Source organism: Neolamprologus brichardi, chromosome 11 (assembly GCF_056152115.1).
Source record: "Neolamprologus brichardi isolate AB-2024 chromosome 11, ASM5615211v1, whole genome shotgun sequence".
Classification (NCBI taxonomy): Eukaryota; Metazoa; Chordata; class Actinopteri; order Cichliformes; family Cichlidae; genus Neolamprologus; species Neolamprologus brichardi.
In genome coordinates, this window is record NC_142114.1 from 16,710,304 (window position 1) to 16,731,197 (window position 20,894).

Consider the following 20,894-nt stretch of genomic DNA (forward strand, 5'->3'; position numbering starts at 1 on the left):
AGTAAAATATTGTAGGCGTTAGTGTGAACCACGAGTTTCAGTCGAACTGGTTATGCACCAAAACCCCGTCACATTTGCATCATGCACCTCTGTCATGGAAAGCGGTGGAGCTGCAGTTCCCTCCGCTGCCAGCAGGGTTTGAGGTAGTGACGTCATGGTGTCGTTTACACGGTAGCTTTAGCCCTGCTAGCGACAAAAACGCCATCTTAAGTTGACGGGGGGTTTAAACGGAGTGAAAACAGGGAGACAGGCACTGAGGAGGCGAACCTGTTAATTTTTTATGATTAAAATTATCTGAGTCACCTGGACTAGTGTTAGTCATGGTTTGAGGGCCTGCATAAGCGCAAAAGGAAAAAGGGCGAGAAAGTGAGGAAATCAGCAAGATACTAGTTAGCATTTAGCTACCTAGCGAACGGGCAAGGGGGAGGGCCGGGGTAGTTGAGGATTTTTTTTTTTTTTTTTTGGGGTGAAGCTGAAGTTTTTGTTTATGTTATTCCACACGGAGATGTCTTCTTCAAATGCAGGTAAGGTCAACTTTAAGCCACAGCGACGTTGTAGTCACACCCCACACTGCAGCTGTTAACCAGTTATGAGGGATTTCTTGAGTGGAGCTTTAAGCGGACACTTTCCCAATGATAGCGTGACAGCGTCGGCTAACTTAGCTCCGTAGCATGGCTAGACTTGTTATTGCACAAACATGCTAACGAGCGCACATTAGTTAACTGTTATTGTGGCTCTCCTTTCATATTTTGCACCACTAAAAGAGTTACGCTGAAAAGCCAAACCTGAGTTGAGCAGACTGTCAAGTTGCAATAGGCTGACGCTGTTCAAATGTTTCGTTTTTAATTCTGTGCACAAGATTGTATCTGCATGCTACATGTAGCTTTGAGGTTATCCCCGAATCATAACGAACACGAATCAAGAGCAGATGAGGTTAATTTTCTATGTTGTGGCCTTGAAATCAGACACATGTACGCTGATGTTATTTTGAGCTCCGATTACAGGCTCCTGGCGGTGGTTGAGTTTGTTTTTCAGTGCTTCAGGCATAATAGGAAATCACTTGTCATCTTGTTTATTGCGCCTCTGTGTTGCCCTGTGTTATTAATAGAGTTACAAGACCCAGATCTGGGTATGGGGGCCAGTGGGACCCAAACAAGTGGCGGGGCTGTTGTACCAAAAGGGAGCAACAAAAGACGAGCTGCGTAAGTGTGTGTGTGTGAGAGAGAGAGAGAGAGAGAGAGAGATACTGTTAATTTTTGTGCTGATGTATCCATATTGTGCTATGCACATTTGCTGACTGGCTGACTTTTGTTTCTGATCGTCGTGGTTGAAAATTATGGTGGGAAAAAATGTGTGAAACTGTGTCAGATTGTCTTGTTTCTCCTCTCTCGCAGGCCAGACTTTGATGATGTTGATGGAGGCAAGTTAAGCAGGTATGTTTGTGTGAGTTACGCTGGACATCAAGGGTTTAAACTGGCTGCATTATAGTAAAAATCAATCTGGTTCTCTTCTTTCTCTTTAGGTTTGATGATGACACAGGAGGCTCCAGCAATGACAAAGAGCGCTTTGCCAGGTAGGAGGATGAATTTAGAGGAATGGACATATAGCAAGGGAATATAGCAGAGCATTAATATAGATGCAGGAGCAACCCCTATGCCTGTCTCCCCACTTCAGGGTTTTTTTGTTGGTTTTTTTGAGGGGAGAGGTCATCCTGCACTTCTTTTTGTTTCGGTAGTGACTTTGGGCCTGGGTTTTTTTTTAGTGGGTTGGTTTCATTTCCAGGTTTTTGGAAGACGATCAGAGTTTTGCAGATAAGGAAAAACTAGCCAGGTATGGCCTGTACCACTGTGGAAGGCTCCCTCTCCTGCTTGTATTCATATTGATATTGAATGCAGTGATCAAATACTTTCCTATCCTGCTGGGATACCAGCACATTATTGTTTCAACAGCACAAAATTACCCGTATATTTTGCTGCTTTGCGTCTGTTTTGGTGCCTCCACTTTGGGAAAATAAGCAAAACGTTGCTTATTTTTCCAAAGTGGCTGGTTTCCCCTTTCAACCCACCACTACGTTATGTGTCACTAACTGCTACACTGTGTACTTTAAGGATTTTTTTTCACTCCAGTAACCCCTTCCTCTTCAGCAACTATCCTTTCTGTCTGTTTTGTCCCCCTCTCCCCTCTCAGGTTAACTGAAGGGTCTTTCTCTTTCGGCACTTGCTCTCTTTTATCACACAAACTGGCCTTGAAAGACCAAACTCTTTTGCTTTCTCACGTTCATTTTTTAAATTTCTTTTTAGATCATTGACTTTACATTATTGTTTGATACGTTCATTACACGTTTCACCTTCTTGCACTCCCTCTTCTTCTTCCTGATTGGCATCTTTACATTGCGACATAAACTCTAAACTATACTCGTTGTCCACCCGCCCATCTGTTTCCCCATCTCGATCCCTCCTCTCCACCTCTGTCTCATTCATTTCCTCACTCCAGGGAGAACCACAGTGAGATTGAAAGGCGGAGGCGTAATAAGATGACTGCTTACATCACAGAATTATCTGACATGGTACCCACCTGCAGTGCACTAGCGCGGAAACCAGACAAACTAACCATCCTGCGAATGGCAGTTTCTCATATGAAGTCACTTAGAGGAAGCGGCAATACCAATGCAGATGGGTCGTACAAACCTTCATTTCTCACCGACCAGGTATGAGAAACGGAAGGAAGTTCAGATTTGCCTGCTAAAACTTAAAAAACCCTTACTATTCAGGGAAGGCAATACCTGTGACAGTATTACTTATGTAAGAGCTGTTAATATAAAGGTTTCACAGTCACAGTTAACCTCACACTGTGTAACACTGAAATCAATAGAAGTAAAGGATACTGAAAGTAACACCTTTTTAAACATGCTTGTTTTCTCACGTTGTGGCTGTTGGTTAGCTTTTACTTTTGGTAACTTTCCTTATTAGGTAGTCGGTAAAGTTTAAATTAGTAATGTCAAAGGTTATGTTCATTTTTATTTTAACCATCTTTCATTTAGACACTTGTTTAATTTGTTAATTGTTCAAAAACCCAACTATTAATATGCCTTGTGTTCAAGTGAGCCGTGTACACTTGTATATTATGCAGAACTTGTGTATGTTGTGTATGTATCTCTTACATTGTAAAGCTTAGTTGCATGCTGCATCAGCTTCCACACTGCTGTCAGTGGTAGAATCGGATTTGATTGGCTGTCGGTTGAAAAGTAAAACTTTTGTCACCTCTGTGCTGCAAGCAAACCAACAGACTCACAATACTGTTTTGCAGTGCATTATGTCATCTCATCAAAGGTGAATTAGAAATGTGAAAGTTCACATCTGAAATGCATGCATGCAAGTGATGAAACTAGGGATGTGCACGATTAGATGACTAGATGTTTAAATATTGCTGATATCATTATAGTTGAAGAAATGATTTCAAGAGTGTTTTATTTAAGTTTTCTGAATTTGGTGGGCTTACCAACCCGGAGAGTGGGACTAGAAATCTGACCCTGAACCACTGAAAAAGCATTAATACTGATACGCAAGGGGATAGGAAGACACAACAATCAGTGGGGTTTAAGATTTACATGTAAAGGTTAAACGGAGACAGAAACATCAAAGGTTTGGAATACAACAATGGGGTGACAAGATGAAAGACTAAGATATATACATGTGAAACAAATGGCTGATATTATCTGAGGGACAAACACTCCAGGGGTTAGGCAGCTGTGTTCTGGTTGCAGGGCTCATATCCAGCAGCAGTAATTTTTCACCTGAATGTGACACAAGTCAAGATTTTTTAGTATTTTTCAAGCAACAAAAAGTAAAACAGAAGTGCAAGCCAATCATGGTTTGATAGTTTCTGATGGCTTTAAAATGCGTATATAGTGGTAGTATGAACATTGTTTAACCTCATCCACTAGATTTCTGCTCAACAGTTTCTCTTGCCTCATGTTTTCTTACTTTTAAACTTATTGGCTCTAAATGCGTAAATGAAACCATCAGATTTCTACTCTACCAAGCCAATAACCAGGTAGCCAAAGTTTCTATATACTCTTCCCATAGAAGTGTTTACACTTCTAACACTTTTCTGCATTTTTACAAATACTTTAGATTGATACCTCCACGACTGATCTTTGACCTTCACTGCTCGCTGTCTGTCTGTAGGAGCTTAAGCATCTTATCCTGGAGGCTGCTGATGGCTTCCTGTTTGTGGTGTCATGCGAGACGGGGCGCATTGTCTATGTCTCTGACTCCCTGACCCCGGTCCTCAACCAGTCACAGTCTGACTGGCTCGGATCCTCCCTGTATGATCAGCTCCACCCAGACGACAAAGACAAGCTTCAGGAGCAGCTCTCCACTGCAGAGAATAACAACACAGGTATAAACACATTCTAGGAGCAGTTTCAGTCATGAGGGAAAATGTGTGTTTCATTTTGTGAGCACAGTTCAGTGTTGTCTTTGTCCTCAAAAGGGAGGATGTTGGACTTAAAGACAGGAACAGTGAAGAAGGAAAGTCAGCAGTCATCAGCGAGGATGAGTATGGGAGCTCGTCGATCATTCATCTGCAGAATGAGGTGATTAACAGTTAATAATATAGTTTATGATTGTATTGAAATGTGTAGCAGAATGCACAGTTTCATGTGGTGTGTTGGACTGTTTGTGTTTGCAGGTGTGGCACGTGTCCAGTGGAACCAATGTCAATGAACAGACTGCAGTTTCTTAGGAACAGAAACAGGTGACCAAAAACAAAAAGATCTTCTTTTACAATCTTATTGAACTTACTGTGCAGAGAACAAGCATACCTAACATATACCAGCTGTGAATTCATATTTTCATTGTCTTTTCTTCTTCAACCTAAGAAATGGTTTGGGTGCAGCCAAGGAAGGGGAACCACAGTATGTAGTGGTGCACTGCACAGGATACATCAAGTCCTGGCCCCCTGCAGGTAAAACTAGTCCTTCTCAGTCTTTAGATACATGAGCATCTGTTATATTTGCTTACTTATATGCAGAAGACCTCTTTACAATGCTTAAAAGCACAGAGCTAGATTGAAAAAAAAATCTTTAACCCTTTATATTTTGTCTTTTGTCTTTCAGGAGTATCATTAACAGATGATGAAGCAGACAATACTCAGGGGAGTCGCTACTGTCTAGTTGCTATTGGGAGATTACAGGTACAGTGGATGTCTTGTGGTCCCATGTCTTTTGCTGTGAGGTCAAGTAAACGGGCAAATGTTTCGTTGATATTAAAGTGCAGTAACCTTTGATCCTCAAATCATCAGAACATAAATAAATTTAACTGTGCGAGTGGTGGAAGATAGATTTATGAGGTGGAAAAAGCTGCATTTTATTTTTTTATTAGTGTGTTATCTGAAGGTGATTTTGCACTAGTTAGTTGAAGTCATTGTGAAACACTGATATAATTAAGAACTTCTGCGTTTTGTTCTGTTCTTGCCAGAACAAAAACTGATCTGAAACTGAAAATGTAAAAAATCTAATCTTACTCATGCTCATTGCAACTTTGATATTATCTGGGTTTTTATTGCCCTTTATTTTTGACTCTTCTCCAGGTTACTTGTTGTCCTGGTGACACAGATGTGAACAGTATCAGTGTTCCTGTGGAGTTCATCTCCCGACACAACTGTCAGGGCATTTTCACTTTTGTAGATCATCGCTGCTTGCCCGCTATCGGATATCAACCCCAGGTGAACATAGCTGGCTAAAGTGCCAGGGTTGCATTGCATTTCCTCTGAAAGTCTTTATCAGAAGTTAGTTTTCATGTCCTGTAGAGTAACCACATTTTCTTTTGTTGCAGGATTTATTGGGGAAGAGTATCCTAGACTTCGCCCACCCTGAAGACCAGGGCTTACTAAGAGACAGCTTTCAACAGGTGAATTAAAAACTATTAATATCATGAACTCGGTTTAGCATTAGAGTTTTGTATTTGTGGTTGCATTGATCCACCATTTTCCAATTCAAATATGAAACACACTTTGCCTTTGGGTGTCTGCTCATACAGAATACCAGCTCAATGGGGTATCACTGTTAGATTTATAAACTGTACTCCTGACTTTGAGAAGGAGATTGGGAATCATATTATGTTAGATGGGTGAAAAAGGGTGTTACACCAAGAACCTGGCTGTAATTGCTTTGTTACTAGCAGATTGTCATGGTTGCCCCTAGTTTGCATGGAGGACAGTTTTGCCACCACAGAGTTTGCAAACATCTTGGTGTTTTCCATGCACACCACTGGCAACTATTGCAGCCTGCTAGTGACCAAAATAATTGCAAGGAGGTTGTCCGTGCAATAGTGTATACCTCTTTACAACCAATTTCACTCAAGCTGTAACAAGCAATCACTTGTCAACCAGTCAAGGAATACATATTTTTTTTCGCTTCAGCTACCAGTGGCTGCTACGTGGTTGCCATCTTCAGTGCAGTGTCAGTCATTCATTTGCTGAATTCTGTTGTCACTGCTTGTTTTTCCCTTTCCCTACTTTCACCTCCTCTCTCTCTCTCTCTCTCTCTCTCTCTCTCTCTCTCTCTCTCTCTCTCTCTCTCTCTCTCTCTCTCTCTCTCTCTCTCTCTCTCTCTCACACTTCACATTTGCCTTGCCATTTGTGGTATGAATAAATGGCTACGGTTCTGTTGCGTACTGGTTTAGATATTTGCTTGGCAAGCAAAAGGTTGCTGGTTTAATTCCAGCTGGAGACACAGATACCTTTGGGTTTACATCAGGAAAGCAATCCGGTGTAAAACTGTACAAATCAAAAGTCACGATGAGGCTAATAAAAGTATCTTATAGTATAAATGAACTGCTATCAGCATGATCTTGAGCAACAGAAAACTTCATAGAACTTTTAGCCCTGTCCAAAACCACTTGGATGTTAACTTTAAATAGTTGGATCCTTGTTTTCTTTTGTTGTATATGAGAAACACAGTTTATTTTACCTGGATGATGTTAGAGAGAGATTTCTCTTGAAGGTTTATTTGCAGTTAAGTAATTTATTTCCTTAACTACATAAATTTTAATTTACATGTCTGTGTGTGGATGACAGAGGCTCAAAATGGGGGAAAGCATTGCTGCAAGAGCAATATAGCAAAAATGGAAGATAAGATCTCAGAACATTCAAAGTTAATGGTGCAAAGTCAGACTCAAACTGAAACTGACCATACAAGTATAAACTGTCGATTTTCCAATGAAGAGCACTTGTCTGATTGTATTTGCTGCAAGAGAAAATGTTCTTTCTGCAACACCAGATTCAGCAGTAGACACTGTTGTCCCCTTACCTTTGTAACCCGATATCTTCCAGTCACTCAGTTTCTGTGTGTGCATGCAATCCTCCGCTCATTGCTTATGAAAACACCACAGTATGAATGTTTGGCTTGTTGGATGTGTGTCCCCACAGGTGATTAAGCTGAAGGGTCAGGTTCTGTCAGTGATGTTTCGATTCCGCACCAAGTCAAGAGAATTTATCTGGATGCGAACCAGCTCCTTCACTTTCCAGAACCCGTTCTCGGAGGAGATAGAGTACATCATCTGCACCAATGTCAATGTCAAGTGAGTCAAGCAGACATGATTACACAATCAGATCCAGCAAATAACGAAAGCATTGATGTTTTTCACCGTGTCTGTGAGACATTCCTCTGTGTGAACGCTTACAGTTCCTCTTACATCCACAACTACCACAGCCGCTTTTAATAAACCACAGACTCATCACTCTCTCCCAATACTTCTCCTCTGCACCCACCAATGATTGTGGGGCAGTAGAAACTCAGCTCAGGACCCCCTCACTCCCATCTCCTCCCCTGGGGCTTCGATGCCCCCTTCCCTGGGTCAGAGCAGCCCAAGTGGTCCTCCTGTAGTGCTCAGTCCGGGCCAGATGGCCACCAGGTGAGACCAGGCCTGACCTCCCTATCCTCTCCCTGCTTGGGAGAAAAGGGGCTGCTTCTTCATGGGAGACTTCTGCTGTTTCTAGCAAACTACAGTTTTTCAGTTTTTTTGTGTTTTTCCCACTCTGGGTGATTCTTCCTTTCTTTATTTTTGTAGTAATGGAATAGAAGTGCTAAAATGGAGCATGTCTTATTTTTCTTTTATTATTCTGAGTATTAAATATACTTTAAAGAGGTGATCTTTTGGCATAGGTGGTGTGGCATGTTAGCTGTATGTACTCTCACATTCTTCTCCTGACACCTTTTGTGTTCCCACGGTGGACGGTGGTTGACGGTGGTGGGCTGAGTGCTAGTTTGTTAGCAGGTGTTTGGGATTTCTAATGCAACAGTGAAGAGCATGGGTTTGTGAAAGTTATGGTATATTAGGCCGACTTCAAATAACAAACTCTCTCTTCTACTTTTTCAGACAGCTACAACAACAGCAGGCTGACCTGGAAGGACGAGATGGTCCATATGAACCAGGATCAATGACCCACCCACAGGTCAGGGAACACGACTGTACCACTTGACTGAAGCATACACGTTTCCTGTTTCTTTTGAGTTTCTTTTTATAGAAACAGTGGCAGGATGTAGATTGTTTGCTTTCCAGGAAAGCACATCCGGATGTTGGGAGAATCATCACAACTTCCTTACAACTGCCTGCTATTCTTGCTTGAGTCAATTGCAGTGCTTTCTGCTGTAGTACTTAGTCATTTTCAGCAGAAATGATTATTTTTTTAATCATGACTCATGTGAATTGTGCAGATATGTTACTGAGAAAATATTGGGGGCAGTGGGAGAATATCAACTTCTCAAATGAAATGTTGTAGGTCTGAGCACAGTTTTTTGCTGCATTCTTTGTTGTTGTTGTTTTTTGAGAAGCTACAAGGATGTTTGTTTGCATTTAGCCTGAGCTTTAACCTCCTAGTTGCAAAAAAACAGCAGTGAGCAGGACAGTGCCATAGATTTAAAAAAAAAACATAGCTGGACAAGTTGATTAGTGAAAACCACATCAACAATTTCACCTGTGAAACTATATGTGGAACGTGACATTAAAGTAAAAGTCAAATTCCTTCATCTAACCAACAGTGTGATAAGAAAAGCAATGTTTGCAGCTGCTTCCATCCACTGTCATCTGGTTTTCAAAACAAGAGCACAACTGACTCAATAATAAGCAAACGTCAAAGCTGTCTGTAGGTAGATCACCTGCTATATCTGTAAATTTGGAAGGTTTTCTTGTAAAGTTTGCCATTCTAGCTGTGATACCTGCAGCATGTAGGAGTGAGTTTGAAGAGAGGCACAGCATTTAGTCTGCTACATCTAATATATTTTTCTGATAAAAAATATTTATTTATCCCATATTTACGATTAGTCTTTTAAGTGTTTATATTTGCTTGTGCTGTTCTTGTACTTACGACAGCCATCATCAGCTAGCCACCTATATAAGCAGCACATCAGCATGTGGTGATGGGCGTGTAGTTTCTATATGTCTCAGTAAGTTTGTGCAAATTTTCAGTGTCTGGCAAGTGGAAATAATTGATTACAGAAACCATTAAGAATTGCATTGATAGTAAACTGGGGACATTCTTATTAGATGGGCTACATCATAAAACACCAGTGGCAGAAATCACCCAAAAAGCGCTGGATTTTCTGTATACGCCAAACCAAAGCCTTGCACTTTTTCTTTTTTTTCTATTTTTTTAACGGCTGAGCCATTTCTAAACCAGGGAGTGTTGTCTAATTGACATGTGAGATATGAGGAAGTTTGCTGCTCTTCACAGTGCAGTTTCCTTATTTTGTCATTAGCAAGTCATACCTCTGTTTATACATTAGATCAGTTTTCATTCAAACTCACAACTAAAAGGAATTAATTTAGTTATCATGTAACCTCTTAATCTTTGGTTATGAAAACGGCAATAGGTAAAACATAACACAATTTATGAATCAGAAATAAGGTGAACTACAAGCAAGATAGCCAATGGTGGTAAAGTAAAGCAACTATTAGCAATAAACTGGATTCCAACTCTGGGTCCCTCATAACTTTTAGGCTTTTCAGTCAATTTAGTGCCAAAGCTGTGAAAGCTAAACTGACTGCAGGATAGAAAAATGGCGCAGCAGATGCACAATTGCAATTAGAAGTAAAGTATCCACAGGGAGCAGCTAGAACATGTCAATATTTGCTTATTCTTAGATCTGACCAAATGGTGGAAGCAGAGGCGTCAGTTAAACTGTAACTGCCATGGAAAGCTGCCAGTAGCAGTTACTAGGGCAACAGAGTATTCACAACCGACAGTGGTACACACAAATGTTTATTAGATGGTCCATGTTCACAAGCAGCTGTTTTTGTGTTGGCAGCAGCAGTTTTTACATCGCCCTCAGTGTGCAGCTTTAAAAGACGTTTTGCAGACTTGCAGCATGGGCCAGTCGTTCACTTCACTTTCTGAACATGTGTAGATTAACAACATATGAACATATAAAAGAAAAACAGTTCAGTCATAACATTTTAGTTGGTTTTACTGATACCGTTTGTATTGTGTGGGACATGTTTGCTAGTTTTAACGTCCTTAATGTTTTTTGTTGTCCTCATGCTACTGTGATCAGAGCCTGGTAGCCTGGTCTGTTACAAACCAGACCTTTAACTTGCCCAGTGCTGCAGGCATCAGTTATTTTCATTATTGATCACCAGAATGTTTACAGTTTATGTTTTGAGCCTGCTCTTCTTTAGTGTAACTCTAGACTCACGCCTTTTTTTTTCTTTCTTTTTTTGGGTTGGCTTCAGATGCAGGTGCAGCCAGTCACTGCAGCAGGGCCGGACCACAGCAAGAGCATTGAGAAACCAGAACTCTACCCTTCGCTTTTCCAAGGGCAAGATCAGACCAAAGGCCTTCCTTCCTCCACCCCTACTCCATCTACCCAGATCTACGCCCCAAACAACAACTTTGCTGCTGGTCGTTCCAGCGATGCATACAGGTAGCAAGTCTTCTGTGTCTGTATGTGTACCTTAGTCATTGTGAGGGCTGCTCAGTGTTTGTGTGCTGTTGCTTGTGAATATATTTACTCTTAGACATTTAATTTCAGTTACTTAGGAGTGCATAGCTATTTCCCCCATAAACAAGCACTTTTGTAGCTCCGTTTAGTTGATATAGGACTAATTTAGGTTTTATTATCACCTTGGAACGATGTAAAGTTAATGCTGTGAACCTTACTGTATTAAAAATTTAGAAATGTTTATTATATACTAACTGGAGGCAAGGAGAAAAACTCCCAGTTACTAAGTTGTAAATCTTCCACTGTGTCTGGAAATCGGGTAATAAAAGCTTTAAGTTGATGCAGAAGATGCCTGGCAAAGATTATAGGTCCCTTCAAAATCTGCTCTTCAAAGCACCGATTGAAGTAGCTATACTCCCTGTTCTCCTGACCTTAAAATTCGATATACTTTTTTTGTTGTTGTTGTTGTAAATGTTTGTCATGTTTTATTTAGTAGATTTCCAGTCACATTGAATCAATCATAACATAAAAGATAACTTGTATATCATGTCCTAACAAAGTACTGTGTGTATATATGGCCTGAGAAGCGGGTCAGCACAAATACGGTACCTGCTACAGCAAGACCGAACTGAACTACAATCAGAAAGTCAGATGATGGAATACCATTAAAAGCTTTTCTAACATTTTTAGACGTTCATTCAGTTTCATCCCATCATCAGACAAGCAAAATTACCTTTAGTGCAAATCCGTTATCACTCATTGTATTCCTGAGAGTTGGGAGTGTCATAAACAGTAGGAGGAATGCTTATGACCGGCAGTAGATGCAAGAAGATGTCACTAATGCGTCTTTTCCCTTTGCACCTACTCGACTCTTCTCTTGTCCGTTTTGGTCGTTTTCCAATACAGTTGAGTACCACATTACAATTGTGGTTGTTATAGCAAGGGAACCTGAAAGTCTTATCATGTCATTTATATGAGACGCAACACAACAATGGAGGGCATGGAGGCAATGGTATAAATGCTGCTCGGTCTGTGGCTTTTTGTCAGTCTCCGGGTAAAAGAAGAGAGCAAAAAAGCATGTGTGGCCATGTCCCTCGCTGCTGTTTGTTTTTTTTTTTTGTTTTGTTTTTTTAAATGCCCGGTTTTATTCTTGTTCCACTCTCAGGCCCCATCCAATGGCATCATACCTGGTACCGGGTACTACCCCCTAATGAAAAAAAATCCTAAAAATCAATTGGAATTATGTCGAGCCAAGCAGGTGCTAGTGGAAAAGAGCCTTAACAGCAACCTCTGTGGTTAGCACGCCTTCTTATAATGTTTGCCACTAACCTTTGCAGACTCTCAGCAAATAAGTTTTCTTTCCCTTTTAGAAGCTTTGCCAAATCCAACACTGGCAAAAAGTGGAAATGAAGCAGTGAAATGTTGACATGCAGTGATGTTGTCAGGAATTATTGTCCATCAAATGTATTTCCATCACAATATTGGCGAGACAATGCCACCAAAACATTTACACATCTGAAACCTGTTTATGTTTTGAGATTATGAGAGAATGTTGGGCTCTGATCTGATTTTATCCCTATGCATGTTGTCACTTTTCTCCATAGACCAGTCAATATGAATCCACAGATACCGCAGCCCACCCACTCAGCCTCAGCAGGACAGATCTTGGCTCAGATTTCTCGTCAGAACGTAGCCCCACAGCAAGTTAACCAATCCAGTACGACAAGCCCCCTCCATGGAGGCCCAGCAGGCGGGTGGCCTGGGGCTGGACCTGCAGCCAGATCGCAATTTAATAACCAGGTAAACTAGTATAACCAAATTGTGTGATTGTGTTTGATGGCATTTTTAGTCATTTTATATTCACAAAAAAAGACACTATCAGGAATATGTTTACATGCCTGCTTGGTTATTGATCACATCATACTACCTAAGGGCTAGTAAATTAAGAAATCTCTGTTTCTTTCCTACCCAGCAGGTGGCTCCCCAGGCGGCAAAGACCATGTCGCCACAATTTACTCCCATGGGAGGGTTTGTAGGCGGCCCTACCAACACTTTTGGCCAGATGCCAACAGGTGCTGCTCCCATGCCTACAGGTGCTGCTCCCACCGCCACCAGCGGCGCAAACTACTCGCAAATGAATGCTCGTGCAAGCCTCAACAACAACGGTTTTGGTAGGTTGTGTGTATATTGTGTGTGGGGGTTTTCTTCTTCTTTTTTTGTCTTCTTCTTCTTTGTCTTTAGTTGTACTGGTCTGTAGTCTCAATCTCTTCTGCATTCCTGTCCCAGATGGCTCTCAGTCTGGGGCACAGTTCCCTCCTCGAGCGGCAGAGGCAGTGTGGCCCCAGTGGCAAGGCCAGCAGCATTCACAGAGTAATTCAGAGCAGGGCAACCAGCAAGACATCTTTCCTGTGAGTGACACAAGCTCATTCAGTTTTAGATGTTGTTTTACTTTTCTATTCTATGTCACATTAAATAAATCTGTTTCTTTTATTTGACTCAGGATGTGTTGTCTATGTTGGACCAGCCTGCCAACTTCAGCAATGAGGACTTTGAGATTCCTATGTACACGCCATTTAACGAGTGACCTGGAAATACTTCTGTCGTCTTGCCTAATTTTTTGCCCTCACGGTTTCTTATATTTAGCTCTTCTCCTCGTCTGTTCTTTCTGCTCTTCCCCTTCTTTGCATGGCTTCAACTGCACAGCTACAAGACAGTTAAGGATGGAGGGATAAAGTTGAATGCAGGGGAATGGGAGAAAAATCAAGAATTTGCTACTGACTAAAAGATTATTTTAACAATATACCGCCATTGTAAGAGAATTTTCTAGCTAGCACTGCCCAAAGCTCAACAACCCATGTTGTAGATATGTGATATACAGTATATATGTTCATATATATATATAAAATATATATATAAATATAAAAACGCACAATCCCACAACCACACTTGAATAGACTGCACAAAACACCCTCCTAACTCTGGTAAATGGAAATGAAAACGGAAGTAAACACACACTTGCACACAAAGGCCTTTTATTCTAATATATTCATGGTTTTTCTCAGGCATTTTTTAAGAGTGTGTTTTGCTGTTTTAGCCTTTGGCGTGTAGACTAATCACTCCAGTCACTGATTTAAACTCTTGGGAAATTGCAGGGATATACAGCTTTGGTGATTTTATTTTATTTTTTTCCTTTTTTTTTTTCTTTCTCAATTCTCAGCTGTTGCACGCTAACCTCACTCTGTTTCCTATCCACAGCATGTCTCCGCATGACTGAACTGTCCATAGCACAGATTTTTATCAAGTAGTTTTCCATGTACAAAGGTGGCCTCCCCTGTGAATTCATTTGTTTTCCCCCTTTTTGTGAAACATGCAAGCATTTTTTTTGTAATGTACTTCAACACACTTTAAAATGACTTATATACATTTTCTTTTCCTATAAGGTGTCCATTTGAAATGTAAACAATCTATTTTCGTTGCATACATAGACATAAATACAATATACATGTGTTAATGTTTGTAAAATGGATGCATACAGTATCATAATCAACTCAAGCTTATTGGGTTTCTGCCTTGCTTAATTTGCTTCTTTCTGCTACCCTGATTACCCTTTAATTACAGGCTTTTGTACGTATTTTATAAGAGAAATATTAAATAAAAAATCACACAGCAATAATTAACAAGCAGGAATTGTGTAATTTTCAAGCCATTCTTTATCATTGTTATAAATGTTTCCTTTAAATGTTTTGAAATGGAGACGTGTGATTTTTAATTGAAATGTCTCCAAAGTATTATATTGTTTGAACTCTTGATCTATCCATTAACCGTTCTCCGACTGGTATTTTACTAATGGTTTAATCAGGGTATTCAGGATTAAAATGGAATCAACAGAGACAAAACTGGTATGATATTCAGTGAGAATGTCCATGTATGTGTATGTTTTTTTAACAGTGTTTTGTCCTGTCCTGTTGTTTGTTAGACTTGGACTGAGTCTGTTTTTTGGCGATTTTGCATTCTAACAGAATGTCTCACAATGAACGGCTGTGCTTCTAAGATGATTTAAGTTTTAAGATGTGGAGTTTAAAGTTGACCCCTGATGTTATCTTCTCTTGTCTGTGTGTAGCATAGACAAGATTCATTCATTCATAATTCATGATAACAGATTATGTCATTGTATGTAAACTCATGTAGATAACGCACAGGTTTCATCTTCCAGAGGATGCTATGCTGTTGGTGACTGTGTTGTCTTTGTTATTGATGAAAATCTCATTGGTTACTCTGTATCCAGTTTTGTTTCTTTCTTTTTCTTCCCTCACTCATAGAAACACACATATATAAATATACTGTAGAGGTATATGAAATTTTAAATGAGAAAGATATGTTTTGGTTTTTGTATTAAATTGTTACAATGTCCAAAATGAAAGTGTTTTATTGTACTGGGTTTGCATTTTATTATGTTTTTCAGCTCCAGGTTTTTATTCTTTACTAAAGTGACTTATCCTTATTCATAGTTCAGTATAATCTTTATTTTATATCAGTTCACTGCATGAGATAAGCTCCCTCTTGCTTATTTTTTTGTTAATTAGCGGTATTTTTTATTATAAAAAGATATACTGTAGTAAATTTTGCATCTGTGTACTGCCACAGTCAATGTTAAATGTAATATACAGGATTGTGCAGACTCAAGTTTTTACGCAAGACTTAAGGGTATTACATTAACTGCTTTGAAATTACAGGCATTTTTACAGTCCCCCATTTGCAGGCATTTTAATTGCACGAGCAAACCATAATTTTAACTTTGTGGATTGTTTTAGTATTTTAATGTGATGAAATTCATTTGCAGTCTTTGAAGATGCTAACTAGCTTTCAGGTGCTGCTTTTTTGTGGGTCTCTCTGCCTTTAGCTTTGAGTTCAGTAACTAAAAGCTGCTGTGTTAGGTTGAGATCAGGTGACTGACTTGGCCTTTGAAGAATATCTAATTTCTTTGCTTTGAGAATCTCTTGGGTTCCTTTTGCAGTTTGCTGTAGTCATTTTACCTGTGAAATGCTGTCTGTTCAGTTTTCCAGCATTTGGATGAGTCCGAGCAGCACTTCAGAATTCATCTTTCCACTTCCATCAGCAGTCACATCATCAATAAACACATATGTGGCCCGATTCTGTCTATCCACAAAACCAGATGGGACACACCTTGATTTCCCGTTTTTTGACCAGGATGATAAATATTTATCACTGCTTTCTTTAATCTGTGCAATTAATTAATTTTATCAGATGTGCTCAAAACTCCAGGAAAAGCCTTTAGTTGATTTAAAATGTTTCTACAAGAGTACTACTGAGACTAGAAAAATAAAATGTTTCCCATATTAGCTCCCTGTTAAACCCATCACATTTAAAATATTTCTCCTCGCATATAAGGTTTTGAATAATCAGCCCCATCTTATCTTAATGACCTCATAGTACCGTATCACTCCTTTAGAGCACTTCACTCTAAGACTGCAGGTCAAGTAGAATATTTTCCTAGAATATTTAAAAGTAGAATGGGAGTCAGAGCCTTCAGCTTTCAGGACCCTCTTCTGTGGAACCAGCTCCCAGTTTGGATTTGGGAGACAGCCTCTACTTTTAAGATCAGGCTTAAAACGTTCCTTTTTGATAAAGCATATAGTTGGGACTAGATCAGGTGACCCTGAATCCTCCCTTTGTTATGCTGCAATAGACTTGGGCTGCTAGGTGATTCCCATGATGCACTGAGTATTTCTTCTTCACTCACCTCATTCTTCACCCACTGTGTTTATACATGAGTCTGCATTTAGTTATCATTAATCTCATGCTGTCATCCACAGCATGTCTTTATGTTGTCTTCCTTCCCTCACCCGAAACTGGTCAAGGCAGATGGCCGCCCCTCCCTGAGCCTGGTTCTGCTGGATGTTTCTTCCTGTTAAAAGGGAGTTTTTCCTTCCCACTTTCACCAAGTGCATGCTCAACTGATGGTGGGGATCGTCTCTGTTTTCTCTGTATTACTGTAGGGTCTTTAACTTACAATATAACATGCCTTGAAGTAACTGTTATTGTGATTTGATGCTATATAAATAAAACTGAACTGAATTAAAGTGCTTAGAGTGGTCAGTAACGCTACAAAAGCACTAAGTAAATCTAAGTTAGTGTTATCACTGTATTACACTAACTTCCTTGAGTCGTCATGTACTTCAGTTGCCTGCTGTGTCTTTCGGGCCTTTTGGTGTTGCTGAGCTGGTCAGTACATTCCTTCTTTTTAACCAGATGATGCTGATTTGGCCACTCCTAAAGTTTTTGCTGTCTCTCTGGTAGGTTTATTTGGGGTTTTCAGCCTCTTGTTATCCTTCATTTGCACCCACATCTAGTAGTGTCTGTAGCTCAGAAGGTCATTTATTAGTCGGCCTGAGGTTGGTTGGTGGTTCAATCCAGGTGTGCATGCCAAAGTATTCCTGAGCAAGATACTGAAACCCAACTTGCGGTACAATGGGTGCATTGGAGTGTGATTGTTAGCTAGAAATCACCTACTTAGGTAGGGAAAAAGTGCTTTTATGAATAGGTGAACGAGGCATGTTGTATAAAACACTTGAGTAGAAAGGTGCCATATAAGAACCATTTTCCATTTCTTTAAACCTCATATTGTGGGTTATTGTAAAAAGCAACCAAATGCAAGATCATCACTTTGATCTTTCTATCTGCTTTATTTGTCATGGAAACAGGCCTCACCTGATCATGAAACTGTGTATCAGTCAGTTATCCAATTACTTTTGAGCCTCTGAAAATGGGGGATTGTGTATAAAAAGTAAAAAAAATATTTAATGTAATGCTATTTCATTTGTTGATGTGTGCAAGTACATCACTTGATTTAAAATGTACCGTGATGCTGCACAGAGGAAAAAGTATCATTACTATGTGACTGTCCAAATATTTCTGGGGGTTACTGTATTTCCACAGTTTATGGCATTGGTCTATTCACACAGCAGTCCCTGTTGTAGTTACATCCATCCTTGCTTGAGCTTCCTTTAAACAATTTTGTGTTCGTATTTGCAGAAAAAACAAAAACCACGTTTGCCCAGATTGTATCCGTTTTCTTTCGCCTTTCTGTTTATGAGTAAAGACCGAGATATCTGCAGGTATCTCCTGGGATCAGTTTCCACCTTCGTCCTTCCCTCCTGTCTTTCACAGGCTGGGGGTGAAAACGGATGGTAGCAATGCTACAACTCTTCTAAGAGAGGTTTACTGTGTCACCTCTTCAGTCTTTGGGTTGCACTTGAGTGACAGCATGTGCTGTAAATCTTGTTTTTCCAGTATCGTTTCAACAAATTCGCTTCCTCATCAGACTTTTTAGTTGGATTCGCTGCTATTTACGTAGAGTCACTTTACTCGTTGTGTGTTTGTGTGTCTGTTAGTGGCATCAGAATACAAGCAATCTGCATTTTTTTTTGGTCAGGATCAAATTCCAAACCCTCTCAAGTGGATTGCCACTAAGGCATCATATCCTCTTTCTCCTCCTCAACCCTTTTTTCCCTCCCTTTTCTTGACCATCTTGACCATCTTGTGCTCTCATCTTTCTGCCTGTTTCAGGCCATAAAGTGGCCCAAACTTCATGTTGCTGTGCTGGGGGAACGTGGCACAGCAGATTGGAGGATTTCAATCTGCTCACTTCACTTGAGCAAGATTAAAACAAAACAAAACAAAACAGTGTACAGCCACAATTTCTTCCTTGTTGTCATCTATCTACACCTTGCGCTGAGAACTGAGATCCTACTCAGGTGTAATCTCCTGTAAAGGCCTCATGTCCTAAAGAGATGCCTGGGTGTCCTAATCTCAGGAACGACCTGATTGTTACCAAACTCCTTATTAACTATGCATAGAGGACACGGTAGCCAAATGGAGCTCCGTGTGTCCATCAGTAAATCTTATCTTCGGGACGAGGATGTTAGGTGTCAGCGCAGAGAGGAAAAACAGCCAAGACAGAAGAAGAGTTGGATGATACGTGACGAACTGAAGGAGGCACTTTTATCAAAGCCAACAGATGAGAAGAGAACTGTGAAGCAGATAAACTTTGGATTTATTTGGATATTTCAACATGGACCCTCCAGCCCTCCCTGTGGCCAGGCTGGATGTGGATGTAGATCTCGGGTTTGCCTTCTTCTTCTTCTTCCTCCTCTGCTTTTTCTTGTTGGTGACCATCATCCGCTGTGCTCAGATGGTGCTGGACCCTTACAGCGCAATCTCTGAAACGGCATACCAGGAGGAGCAAACGGAGGAGTGATGGAGACCAGAGACCGGTTCAAGCTGTACAGATGGGATAACAGAAATAAAATCCTACATGCCACAGAATATTTTCAGGCATTTTTTGTGAATGAGTGAGGGGGCTGAGCGGTTTGAGACCCTCTTTGAACTTTTATAAAGCTTCTACCCTACGGCAGCAGGATAGAGTTATGCCAACAGCATCTGCACCTTCTAATCATGTAAGTGTCCATCTAAAATGTAGAACATGTTTCATAATGTGATTTGTTGAAACATGCATTAATGCCCCACATGTTTCTGTACATATCTCATAGCTTTTTAATGCTAGGACAAATTATGAGGGGGAAAAACAGTTCAATAAGTCTCGGGTGATTCTTAAGAATGAAGTGGAATCTGTTCATTGTACCAGAAAGTACACTGTGAAAAGCTGCTTAATTGCAACAAAAGCAAATCCCCTCCCTTCCACGATAATAGAGCGCAGATGTTCTCAATGCAAAACAGATGTTCAGTTCATTCCCCAAACTCTGCCACACGATGTTTTTGAGCTATTTGCGCAAACTCTCGTGCAAACGACTTATTATTGAAGAAATTGTGGAAGTAAGTTAGCTTGTAGCAGGTGTCAGTAAGTCGATGATGGTGTCTATGTGGAAGAAAAACTGAAAAGCTTCTCTTTGTCCACAGTGGTTTTTATAATAAACATGATGTGAATATTCAGCTCATATAGCCTTCTGGATGTATTTCACAAACTGACTTCACAATCTGTTAAAGCCAACCTTTAAAATTCTAAGTTTTTAATATTTTTCACAAGTTTATTGTTTGTGTTTCCTTTCGTTTAGTTTGTGTTACAGTGATGCTTTGCCGCTTCCAGCCACTCTTTCAAATACAGGATCACACCCAGTGATCCTGTCAGGAGAGACTAACTCATTCTAACGGTCCAAAGTTAATTAAATAATTGCTTTGCACTCACCAGACACCTTATTAGGTACACCTTGCTACTACTGGGTTGGGTTGGACCCTCTTTTGTCTTCAGACCTACCTTAATTTTTCATGGCATAGATTCAACAAGGTGCTGGAAACATTACTCTGAATTTTTTGTCCATATTAATGTGATAGCATCGCACAGTTGCTGCTGATCCAGATTTGTTTGCTGCAAATCAATGAGGCAAGTCTCCCATTTCATCACATCTCTATTGGACTGAGATCTGGTGACTATTTGAGTCATTTGAGTGCAGTGAACTCACCGTCAACTTTGTGATATGGTGTGTTATCCTGCTGGAAACAGCCATCGGAAAATTGGGTATACTGCAGTCACAAAGGAACCGGCAAGACCCAGGTAGGCTGTGGTATTTAAACTATGCTCCGTTAATACTAAGGGGCACAAAGTGTGCCAAGAAAATATCCCCCACCCCTTTACACCACCAGCAGCAGCCTACACTGTTGATAGAACACGTGCTTTCATGTTGTGACCTTTCTTCTCCATTTGATGCTCAGTTTGAACTTCCGCATCTTGACCATATTATTGTGTGATATCTGAGTTATTTAGCAGTCTAACCAGCGTACCTAATAAAGTGGCCTGACGTAATTAAAACATTTCAAAGTTCCTGCATGGAAACACTCCATGAGATCATTGTCTAAAGCAATTTCTGTGCACATTCACACAGTTAGCTGAATCACACATGCAGTGTTTGTAAAGCTT

General features: G+C 40.3%; 1 protein-coding gene and 1 pseudogene across 3 annotated transcripts; both read left to right on the forward strand.

The window, feature by feature from the left end:
• Positions 1-165: 165 nt before the first annotated feature.
• arnt (aryl hydrocarbon receptor nuclear translocator) lies at positions 166-15,367 on the forward strand. 3 transcript variants are annotated; one of them, XM_087848228.1, is made up of 20 exons: positions 166-524; positions 1,109-1,202; positions 1,395-1,433; positions 1,523-1,573; positions 2,494-2,707; positions 4,188-4,401; positions 4,495-4,597; positions 4,693-4,758; positions 4,883-4,968; positions 5,120-5,196; positions 5,593-5,727; positions 5,838-5,912; positions 7,432-7,583; positions 7,791-7,916; positions 8,382-8,457; positions 10,734-10,924; positions 12,547-12,742; positions 12,915-13,113; positions 13,229-13,350; positions 13,443-15,367. In XM_087848228.1, exons 1-20 carry the CDS (start codon positions 488-490, stop codon positions 13,524-13,526), a joined length of 2,337 nt encoding a protein of 778 aa, XP_087704354.1. In that variant the 5' UTR covers positions 166-487; the 3' UTR covers positions 13,527-15,367. The 3 variants fall into 3 exon arrangements, with proteins under 3 accessions (XP_087704354.1, XP_006804904.2, XP_006804903.2); XM_006804841.3 differs by lacking the exon at positions 7,791-7,916 and having other exon boundaries at positions 167-524; positions 12,918-13,113; positions 13,443-15,365; XM_006804840.3 differs by lacking the exon at positions 7,791-7,916 and having other exon boundaries at positions 167-524; positions 13,443-15,364.
• A 3,667-nt stretch (positions 15,368-19,034) lies between these two features.
• On the forward strand, positions 19,035-19,220 carry LOC148100527 (cortexin domain containing 2 pseudogene; annotated as a pseudogene).
• The last annotated feature ends 1,674 nt before the right edge of the window (positions 19,221-20,894 follow it).